At 42.2% G+C, this 11,161-nt stretch overlaps 2 protein-coding genes across 4 annotated transcripts in view; one reads left to right on the top strand and one right to left on the bottom strand.

Annotated features, from left to right (window-relative positions):
• Window positions 1-11,161, top strand: part of cyfip1 (cytoplasmic FMR1 interacting protein 1) — a 38,079-nt gene that overhangs the window by 20,350 nt on the left and 6,568 nt on the right. For both annotated transcript variants that reach the window (XM_005727131.1, XM_005727132.1), the window contains exons 16-27: window positions 754-907; window positions 1,292-1,448; window positions 2,294-2,390; window positions 2,729-2,805; window positions 3,581-3,689; window positions 3,774-3,893; window positions 3,989-4,188; window positions 4,456-4,543; window positions 9,498-9,641; window positions 9,749-9,839; window positions 10,697-10,827; window positions 10,952-11,024. In XM_005727131.1, the coding sequence (XP_005727188.1) occupies window positions 754-907; window positions 1,292-1,448; window positions 2,294-2,390; window positions 2,729-2,805; window positions 3,581-3,689; window positions 3,774-3,893; window positions 3,989-4,188; window positions 4,456-4,543; window positions 9,498-9,641; window positions 9,749-9,839; window positions 10,697-10,827; window positions 10,952-11,024 (1,441 nt within the window). The remainder of the gene's footprint in view (window positions 1-753; window positions 908-1,291; window positions 1,449-2,293; window positions 2,391-2,728; window positions 2,806-3,580; window positions 3,690-3,773; window positions 3,894-3,988; window positions 4,189-4,455; window positions 4,544-9,497; window positions 9,642-9,748; window positions 9,840-10,696; window positions 10,828-10,951; window positions 11,025-11,161) is intronic.
• Window positions 5,094-9,459, bottom strand: fndc9 (fibronectin type III domain containing 9). 2 transcript variants are annotated; one of them, XM_005727128.1, is made up of 3 exons: window positions 8,492-9,459; window positions 7,093-7,185; window positions 5,094-6,549 (listed from the first exon to the last, which is right to left on the bottom strand). In XM_005727128.1, the coding sequence occupies exon 3, from the start codon at window positions 6,468-6,470 to the stop codon at window positions 5,832-5,834; it is 639 nt and encodes a 212-aa protein (XP_005727185.1). In that variant the 5' UTR covers window positions 6,471-6,549; window positions 7,093-7,185; window positions 8,492-9,459; the 3' UTR covers window positions 5,094-5,831. The 2 variants fall into 2 exon arrangements, with proteins under 2 accessions (XP_005727185.1, XP_005727186.1); XM_005727129.1 differs by lacking the exon at window positions 7,093-7,185.

Raw genomic sequence — 11,161 nt, forward strand, 5'->3', positions numbered from 1 at the left:
TGTTTTATGTCAGACTCAGTAGTACCATCTGTTATGTTCTGTACTGCAGACAGATTTATCAGCTCGGGGGTCATTTCCAAGAACTAATCTGTTTTCCAGGTGTGTGCAGGTGTGTGGCACTATTTGTTTACGCACCAGAGCGCATCAGCACAGTTAGCTTTTGATTTGTTTCCAGGATTATATAATTCTGCTTCCTGTGGAGGCAGTTTTGCATAATAACTGACCGCTCACATCCTGTCCTCAGTTATTCTTTATTAATTAACATGGGAATTAATAAGAAATGTCAGAGGATGACACCATAGATAATCTCATGTACCGTATTTGAAATAAAACGAACATGTTTCTTTCAAAATAAAAGCCTTGCTAAGAAACAAAGAGTTTCTATCCATGCTAAAGCACTTTTAATTTGAGATGGATACAGCAGTTACCTGGAATATTTGAACTGCTACAGTATTTTATTCCTTAGCTTAAGAGGAAAAAAATAAACATGATGAAGCGCCGATCCATTGCGCTCTGACAGGACCACACCCTCGGGTGCAAATATGCAACACACTAGGAAACCAGGAAAGAGGCAAACACTTTTCCACACCCCTATGCAATGACTGAGATGATGAAAATGTTGAAAGCAACACGGAGCTTTCATACCGGCTGCCCACCTGTAATGAGATTAGTGTTTGCAGGGTTGTGAGTACAATCAGCAGGGCGCCGGCACTAATGAGGTCTTCCTTTACTCAATTCTCTTTGTTGATGCAGCTCTACATGGTGAGGACCATGCTGGAGTCGCTCATTGCTGAAAAAAGTGGCTCAAAGAAGACTCTGCGCAGCGGCCTGGAGGGCCCCACCATCCTGGACATCGAGAGATTTCACCGCGAGTCCTTCTTTTACACTCACCTGCTGAACTTTAGCGGTAAGAGGCAGATGCAATCAGTCACACCTGAGAACGTTTCATCTCTGCCTCCCTTAGAATAAGATGATTCTTATTTTATTTTCCTATTACGACTTTTGGATATTTAACGATATTTAATGAACATTTCTGGGATTAGAGGGTTGGCTTGAAAAGTCATAATTTTTGAGCACGCATAACTTCAAGTACAGGACTTTGAAGCTCTGTTTAAAAAGTGCAACCAACTCGCACACATCTCATCACTCACACACTCAGAAAGTCATAGTCTAAAACTCAAATCATTTTGTTCAGCAAACGATAAATATCATCACCAGCCCGAGGCCCCTGACAGCTTTTGGAAGGGGACTCTGATGTAACCTTCTTCCATCTCCCCTCTCTTCCCTTCAGAGACCTTGCAGCAGTGCTGTGACCTCTCCCAGCTGTGGTTCAGAGAGTTCTTTCTGGAGCTCACCATGGGTCGCAGGATCCAGTTCCCCATCGAGATGTCCATGCCCTGGATCCTCACCGATCACATCCTGGAGACTAAGGAGGCTTCAATGATGGAGTAAATATGCTTCTTTTGTAACCAAGAACATTTATTTCCACTGGTTACCACCAACTCTGATAACTACTGGACAGTTTCCCTCCCATTCTTATTATTAAGTTCTTCAGCCTATGTGAAAGATGGGCTGATTGTTTGGTGTTCTTCTCACAGCAGTGGAAATAGATATTCTCCATGGTATAATTTGCAACTTGGTGCAAAAACGGAAAACTGCGTTTGTCCTTCTCTAACTAAACTTCATGTAAGTCTGGCTCTTTGCGATTGGCGGATGCGATCGGACAGATGCGTTCTGACAACTTCAGCGCTCGTTTCTTTTCATCTTCCATTTTCAAATAGGACCCTGGATGAAATCCCAAAAATTGGGATTATCCGTGAATGTTTTCGTGTCTGCTTTAAATCTTTGCTGCAGGATTACGTTGATACGAGGCAGGTTTTACATAAGCCATTAAGCACATCAGCTGGCAGGAAGCATACGTGCTGTAATTCTTCAAATATTCACCCAAAATTTTTGGGGAAAAAAGAAAAGAAAAACTCTGCGTTTTACTCTTATTTACTATGGAGAGTATGTTTTGTGCAGGTCGTACATATTTAAGCAGCTGTCTATGTGGCGCGTATCAGTTCTGCTAGTTTCCAAAGAGCGGCGCTGAACGACGATGGTTAACCTCGAGTGAACACGATCGAACTGATGAGTTTGATGTAACGCTTCCTTTTTTAACCAACTGCTGCTGCAGCTAAATGAAGCTTCTTATTTTACACGTCTCAGCTTTTATCCTTGTTGCTGAACAGATTAATTCTCTCACGGTTGCAGGGTGTGTTTAATTCTAGAATAACATCTTAATCCCCTGCAGGTATGTGCTATATCCTCTGGATTTGTACAACGACAGCGCACACTACGCCCTGACCAAATTCAAGAAGCAGTTCCTCTACGATGAAATAGAGGCAGAGGTAAAGGATCATGATCTCAGATATGTGGCGGCTGCATCACCGCCCTCATAATGCCTCTGACTGCACGGCTTTCCTAAATATCCTGTTTGTTGCTTACAGGCTCTCCTATAGTCGCCTCATTAATCTCAGTTTCCTGTCCATTTCATGAGCTGTTGAGTAGCTGCATTTCTATTCATTATGTAGCCGCTTGCAGAGCTTTGTTAATGTGCATGTAGAATGGATTTGGCTCGGTTCTTTACAAAAATCTGTGAAAATAATTTTTCTCCTTAAACCAGAAGAAAGTACTATTTCATTGGTCATCTATGTTGAAACTTTTAAACATTTTTTTTTTCCTTCAGGTTAACCTGTGCTTTGATCAGTTTGTCTACAAGCTTGCTGATCAGATATTTGGGTACTACAAGATTCTTGCTGGAAGGTACGTCGACCCCTCTCCCCCTTATGTACAGACACACAGTCTCATAAAAAAGGATTTGATTGCTTCGTCTGTTTTCTAATGTGTTGATTCCAGTAGTAATCAAGTAGCATGATTAGTTTGAGAAGCAGTCGGATCACTTTTCCAATGTTTTTACGTTGTCAAGGCCTCAACGACAGCTAGCTTATTTGTCGTCCAGCTAGAGTGATAGTGTGAACGTAGCAGAGGGTATTAAAAAACCCTGTGGGAGGATGAAGGGGATAAAGGTGCTATAGCACATGTGCTTAGGTACAGATTATTTATTTAATATTTGTAATATTGCAAATGTCAAATATGACAGACACAAACAGGACATAGTCGGACAATTTCAAATGCACCTCTACCCTCCAGGATTGTGGGGATCCGAGGGAACGGTTCAAAACTCGGCTCACTTCCAGTTCTATCACAATAGCTTTGCATAATTCACAGTTCAGAATAATCCTCCTTTATCCTACACTGGACCTCGGGGGAGCCCCTGTGTTATGTCTCTGAAGCAAACTATTTTAGTTTCTCCCCATTGAAGCCATCTCTGTTCTGATTGGCTGCCCCTCACTGAGCGTTTAGAGCAGTCTGAGCTTATGGCCCACAGAGGTTTGTGTACATACACTGACCTCGTCATTAGAAACTCTGGTCATTATTAAAGTGAACCAGATATACATACCAGGAAATAAGGAGCAGGCCTAAAGGTGTGATTTTTACAAACCTTGACTTCTCTGTGTTTATGTGAATCCTCTTTCAGTCTTCTGCTTGACAAACGGCTGAGATCTGACTGCAAGAACCAAGGAGCCAACATTCCCTGGCCGTCCTCTAACCGCTACGAGACTCTGCTGAAGCAACGCCACGTCCAGGTATAAGCTGCACGCTGTCGTGCTTTCCACCTCGCTGTACTCCCACCTTCATGTTGTCTCTAACTAACTGGCCGTGAACCTCAGCTTCTAGGCCGCTCCATCGATCTCAACAGACTCATCACTCAGAGGGTTTCCGCTGCTCTTTATAAATCTATGGAGTTGGCTATCGGTCGCTTCGAGAGTGAGGATCTAACCTCCATCATGGTATGTAGTTGTAATTTAATTTAGCTGATGATTCCTGGGGTTTTTCATTTGACTTAGTTAAAAATATATATTGGTGGTGTGTGACTTGTTTAAAGGAGCTGGAAGGCCTTCTGGAGGTCAACCGCATGACGCACAAGCTCCTGAGCAAGTTCTTGACTCTGGACAGCTTTGACGCCATGTTTCGCGAAGCCAACCACAACGTGTCGGCCCCTTATGGCAGGATAACACTGCACGTCTTCTGGGAGCTCAACTACGACTTCTTACCCAACTACTGCTACAACGGGTCTACCAACAGGTGACATTTCAGAATAAAATCACGGTGAAGGTCACAGAAAGACCAAAATGTTCATATATTAATGCCAGTAGCTGGAGCTAAAACTAAGAGGCAGTTTCTTATAAACGTTCACAGCTGTTTATTTATTTTATTTTTATAGTTTTATTAGATAAAATATCAGATTGTGCTTCTCAAAGGTTTAGGGGGAAAAGGGACTAATTGTGTGGGTCTTGTATTTTCAATCCCGATGTTATTTTAATGGAGATATGTTTCCAACTCTGCCTTCAGGTTTGTGCGCACCATCCTGCCCTTCTCTCAGGAGTTCCAGAGGGATAAACCACCCAACGCTCAGCCTCAGTACCTGTACGGGTCAAAGGTCAGGACATTTTTCTGTTAGAGCTCCCACACTTTATCTCCTCATATTACAGGGGTGGACTCTCAGATATTCAGTATACGCTGTCAAACTGTATCCACAGAATACAAGGGTGAAAGCATTACTCTGGGAAGTGTGTGCACGTGCTCAGACGTCCCCTCGGAGGAAATGAATGCCTTAAATGTCATGAAATGTGAAAACTCCATGCAGCACATGAGTCAATCACATGTTCTTCTGTTTAACGTGTAGTTATGTGGACCAACACGCTGGGGGCGCGATAGTGTAGCTATGATGCTGTCAGACTGTTTCAGTCCTCACACTCATGATGTTGATGTCTGTGTGTTCCTGTGTCTAAAAATAAGACCAGAAACTGTGTATAAAAGATGGACGTGGCCGCTGTGATGTCACTCACTGGTCGGTGAAGTCCTGTTATGAAGCATCGAGGTGACCGTTCTCACCATCGCTTCTTGAAGCCAGACGTGAAGAGAGAGGGGCGGATCTGACTATGACAGACGCTGACTGAACACTCTTTGGCTACTAATGTTTTTTTTTTGGGGGGGGGGTTCCCAAGGTTATTCAAATCCACTTTTCATATCATCTTTATAAATCACACATCAAGGATTTTGTCTTTTTTCATTGGACTGCAGAATACTTTGATATCCAATCAAAATAATGTAAATAATACTTGGATAAATCAAAATCACTCCCAGACATGTCCAAAAGTAGTTGTTGTTTTTACTTTGGGAGAACAAATATGGCTTGAGAGGGTTTTGTAATTTCACTGTAGGAGAGGTTAAAAAATACATTTAAAAAATATATTTTTGGTTTATTTATGGACATAAATAAATGACATGAATATAAAAGAATGATCTACAGAGTTATGAGTAAAACAATTTTATTTATTTTTAATGTTTTTGTGGATAGTGAAGCTTTGATTAAACAGACAACATTTGTTTCTGTCTCACCCCCTTCTATAAACACGCGAGGGACGCGTTAAATGGCAGATTTTCTTTATTTTTCTACATGGAGAAATTTTTGTCAGTGCCAAAAGAAAGATGAGTGCCATATTAATGATATTTAATTTTTGGTTTGTAATTTTTTTAGGTCTTAAAAGCATAAATCTTTTTATTTAAAATGGTGTGCATGTGTGCGTGTGTGTTGAAACCTTGCTGTAATAGGTTGGAAATGTTTCCTCTGAGGAAAAACACACAAATAGGATTTTGTGAGTGGATGAAACTACTCGGTGACAATTGAATCTGAACAATGCTGTGATGACCTTAATCCAGTTGATTCATGTTGGCTCGCTGCCGGACAGCTTAGCCAGCGTCCTCAACTCATGGTCTTGGGTAATTATGTGACCCGTAGGCTGCGCCGAGAGGTGGGGTGATTGCATGATGTTGGAGAGTTTGATGCTGTCCTGGCTGCTGCTTCTCGGAGTGTAGAGGGCTCCAGATGTGGACATGCCTTGACAGGTTGAGTTGGTCACCACCGGGTGTCCGGCTGTGGCCTGGCCGGGGAGGATACAGATGTTGTTAAGACAGCTCCACAACAGGATGCTGGCGATGACGAGGAGCAAGATGCAGCAGATGAGCCATACGGCCATTGCCAGCTCCCAGCCGGCTCTGTCGTGACCTTCGCTGCTGTCGCTCAGAGTGCTGAACACTTGGCATTGTTCCCGCACCGGATTGGCAGCCTGACACGTCACACACAAGAAGTAGGCAGTCTGAGGGAGGAGATTGGCCAGGTGTGTGCTGGTCTGACTGACAGGGATACGATCCTCATACATGAAGCTTTTGCGCTTGTAGCCCATGAACAGGCTGTTCCAGTTGGGGTCGTACATGACGCTGTAGAAGGTGTCAATGCAGGTGGGGGAGGATGGCCAGCTCACCCTGGCTGAGGTGGAGGAGATGTTGTAGATTGCAATCACCATTGTGAGAAGATGGAGTCTGCAGGAATGAAGTGCATCCTCAGTTACTGCAGCTGTCTGATGCTTGCGATGTAAAACTGAACTGGAAAAAAAGGAAGATGGGAACACAGTGAGACACTGAAAGGACTAATTTGAGATGACAGGGTGAGGCATTTCTGTGCTCTTTCCCCATCTAAGAGCTAATATAAGAAGACTTCATCAATAATAAGCTTTCTCTTGGCTCAGTGAGCCATTTGGTCATGATTCATAACATTTAAATAAGTCACCATCCTAGTTATGTTGCACAACAGAAGCTTTCACATTTTACTCTTAATTTTGGCTCCTTCCCACCCATATTTTTTTTAACCCATTTCCTTTTTTTCCACCGATCAGCACTTTTGTTCCCTTTAAGAAGCAAAGCACTTTTAACCAGATTTGAGAAGTGATTCTCAAGCTCTTAATCCAGTTACTCCTTAGAACATAAGTAGCAACCATTATTTATTCCACAAAAACAGGCATCCGAGGCTCGAGACAGCGTTAAGTAATAAGTAAACAAAGTAAGTAAATGTTTTAGAGGAGGCAGCACATCTAAAGAGCTGAAATGCTTGAATTCGCTCACAAGGAAGACACAGTCAGCTTGACGCACCTTATAGGAGAAAGAAACCTGATGTTCAGTCCCCTCAGAAGAGTCCCAAAGATCCCGGATGAGCCCCCATTTATGTCGCAACTAGGTTTGAGGCTAAAAACAAAAAAACGTGTGCACTAAATTTAAAAAAGAAAAATGAAAACAATAATAATATGCCGGACAAATACCAGAGAATTACCACATACGTGATCCAAGTTAAGAATTTATGAATTAGGCCTGACTCTCATACACCTACCCATGCACATTTTATTTATGTACAATTAGCAGTTAAACACATGCTCAAACTGCACGGCCACTGTTTTTTTTTAAGGATTATAGAAGAGAATAACACATCTGCTTTACTTTGATCTATAACAACTAAAAATGTAAACACTGATATCAGTGGCTGTTCTTTATTTAATGCTTATAGCATCTATGCAATTGTACTTTTGATGCTGATATTGGTCGCCGTCGGCGGCGGTTCCAGATTTTGTCTCAGGTCTTTAATGTCAGTGTTTTGTTGCGTTTCAGATAGAAGTGAATGGAGGTGGTTCTAAATAGTTGGTGGAAAAGCAGCATTAAGTCTTAGGACTGTTCTGACGTAAGTGGGCAAAAACGCATCCAAAAACTCACCAATTTATGGTTTCAATAAAAGCTCTAATTACTTCCTGACTTTAAATCCTGCTCCCATTTGCAGTATGCACAGAGCTTAGCATAATGAAAAATGTCATGACCACACAGCCGATCCTCACCATGTTATATAAAGCATAACGAGGGGGAAACAAAGCAATGTCGGAGGATAATAAGCATTGTACAAAGAGTTATCTGGAACAGATGGGTGGGAGGGAGTTGAGATTATGCACAGATGATGCAAATTGCATAATGGAAATTTATTTTTCTGAGCTGTCCAGTTTACGAGCTTTTTATTTCAATATTTTAATAAATCCTGAAATTTATTTTATAAAATCACACTTTGACCCAAAGCACCTTCTGACATATTTAACTATTGCAAGAGTTTATTTTGCTTTAAAAATCTAAACTTAATCTTCAGTATTGAATAATATTTTACGCGCATTGAATAAAATGACACCCAAATGTAAAAATGATTAAAAGTTTTCACTTTGCCCTTAACCAGTGCAGGGTGGGTTTGGTGCTCACTGCAGGCTCAGTTTAAAGAAATGCTGATGACAAATGATGCTTTAAACCCTCCTAAATACTGGTGCTTTTCAGACAAAGTTAATCTCACAGGTTTCATTTTGTTTTCTTTTTGCCACATTTTTACAACTGTAAAGAAATCTTGTGGTTTTTCAGAGGTGTCATAAAAAAGCATCTTGTTATTGACGTTTCTATAACTATTGGCTGTAACAAGTAACAAGGTACGACCACCGTCATCAATTCAAAGCATAAAACGGAAACTTACCGGGAGACCTGTGCCAGCACATGTTGGTGTTTGCTCAGATTATCCCGTAATGCTGCTGCTGCTCGTCACTCACTTAAAAAATCTTTTCTTGTGTCGCCGCTCTGATGCTGCGTGCTGCTGTGGAGATTTCTAACCTCAGTACTGACGCAGAGATCGGTGTGTCCTCATCGCCGCTGCTGCTGGATTAGAGCTTCACCTCACTGCTGACAGGAGAGAGGGAGGACTAAAAATCTGTGGTGTATGTAAGGGAAAAGTGCACAGTGCAGACAAATCAATCTTTATATGTTAGCAAATTTGGTTGCTTTGATTTTGTTTTCCATGCCAGCAAGTTAATGCAGAGACATCATAGTGTTATTGATCGTTATTTCCCCTTCGGGCAGCACTTTGGTTTATGTCAGAGTATCTTGTATATCTGACACTGGAGCTTAAATGTGCTTCAGTTGGCGAAACCATCTGCCTAACTGTTTGTTCCACAGCAAAAGCTCTGAACAACTGGCGGCCAGATTGTCGTATTGCTGTTCGTGGTCCCCAGAGGATAATCCTAATGTGGAAAATGTTCCCATTTTACTCGCTTTAAAAGTGCCATGGAATTTAATGTAAGCATTCGTTGATTCCTTTCACTTTTATTTACAACGCATCAGCTCACAACAGCAGGTTAGTGTGTCTGATTATTGTGATCCTCTCAAATGTTTAACGCTGTGATGACACAAGAGGAAAACTTACCCTCTCCTCTACTATGACCTTCTTTTCCGGCCTCAGCTGTTCTTTGGGTTTATTTTGGCTTTTTCTTTTTAATTAAGCTGCTTTATAATGTAGCACTTGGGGACTGTGGGGACAAAGAACTCCCTTAAAGAGAAGCAGACTCTGAAAGAGTAGTTGGTGGACTGCTTTCTCAGAGCTTCACCATCCCCCCCTTTAAATATCTCAAAACAAAGTCCCTGCATGGTGGTGTGCAATATTCATACTAACCTTTTTGATGTCTTTTGATGTCTTTCTCTGCATGTAGACCCTGAACCTGGCCTATAGCAGCACTTTTGGCTCCTATAGAAACTTTCTGGGCCCCCCACACATTAAGGTGATGTGCAGACTGCTGGGCTACCAGGGCATTGCTGTGGTGATGGAGGAGCTGCTGAAGGTTGTCAAAAGCCTGGTGAGTGTGTAATGATGTGCAGGAGCTATGATTTCATGATGCTACTGTGCTTCATTCTTTGTGAGTTCACTTCCCTTTAAGTGGAGTTAAGCTCTCTGTTTCTACAGCTTCAGGGCACCATAATGCAGTATGTGAAGACCCTGATGGAGGTGATGCCCAAGATTTGCAGACTTCCACGCTACGAGTACGGTTCCCCGGGTATGTCAAAGTGTAGCCAGCTGATACACAATGTCTGGGTCTGATACAAGCAGTAAAAAAAAACTCAGCAGATACTGCACATGTAGAAAAAGATAACAGTGATATTTGATACAAGTCAAAGAACACCCATACATGTGAATATAAGCCACTGCGTGGAGACATCTGGTGCTTTTTGGTGTCAGTGCTGGATTTTGCTTGTTTTGTGTGTTAGCGTTCAAACTGCATTTTATTGACTTTCATTTTAACTGGTAGAAAAGGCAAAACCTCTGAGCACAGTGGATTTGCTCTGTCAGTCGTGTCAGGGTCTTAGCCGCACAGACTGAATCTGCAGAACAAGTCGGAGTAAAATCTGAAGCTGTGAGTCAGGAGCGAACGCTTCATTCAAATGAAGCAAACTGCTGGAAATGAGTCGTATTTAACATTTTAATCAAAGCTTTCAAATGTGAGGAGAAAAACTGGTCACATTTCCTTTTGTTAGATGACCTTGTTCAGTCAAAAGATTTGCGTCACATCTACGTGTATCCAGCAATGATCCAGAAGCACCTAGTCTGACATGTAGGCAAAACACTGATTGGCGTAAAGGTTTTCCTTAATGGGAAAGGAAGTATCAGTGGACGTTCACCAGGAAGAGGAGGCACAAAAAAGTAATCAAAGAGTTGCGGTGGACACGTTTCAGTACAGAGACCTTTATCTTGACTTTCTTTACTCCACTGAGGGAGCAGCAACAGAACAAACATGAGCCCACAAAACCTGCCCTTCATGTGCTTATCAGGGAGCGCTGCATACCTGCTGTAATCTACTTTTGAGTGCTGTTATCTGTAGCAGATATGTGATAACTGCAGTGTAATTCCATTCAGGTATCCTGGAGTTCTTCCACCACCAGCTGAAGGACATCGTTGAGTACGCTGAGCTCAAGACTGTGTGTTTCCAGAACCTGAGGGAGGTGGGCAACGCCATCCTGTTCTGTATGCTGAGTGAGCAGAGCCTGGTACGGGTCGCGGGGTCATCGGGAGCCTCTGGCGACTTTAAGATGCTCCGCAGATGTTTTCATTATTTTTTTTTCCCCTCATGCAGTCTCCTCCTATTCTAAAGTTTTGCTGTTTTCCCTCCAGTCACAGGAAGAAGTTTGTGATTTGCTGCATGCTGCACCTTTCCAGAACATTCTTCCCAGAGTCCATGTCAAAGGTAAATACTGAGAGGAAAAGTCAATTTTATTTGCACAGTCAAAACAGCAGGAGGGACCCAAAAACTTTTCCAGTTCAGACACATGTATTAACATCCCAGATCTCTAAAACGTCCACTTGAATAAGCGGCCTAAATTT

Source organism: Pundamilia nyererei, unplaced genomic scaffold, assembly GCF_000239375.1.
Source record: "Pundamilia nyererei isolate P.nyererei 1_Seehausen unplaced genomic scaffold, PunNye1.0 scaffold00023, whole genome shotgun sequence".
Taxonomy (NCBI): Eukaryota; Metazoa; Chordata; class Actinopteri; order Cichliformes; family Cichlidae; genus Pundamilia; species Pundamilia nyererei.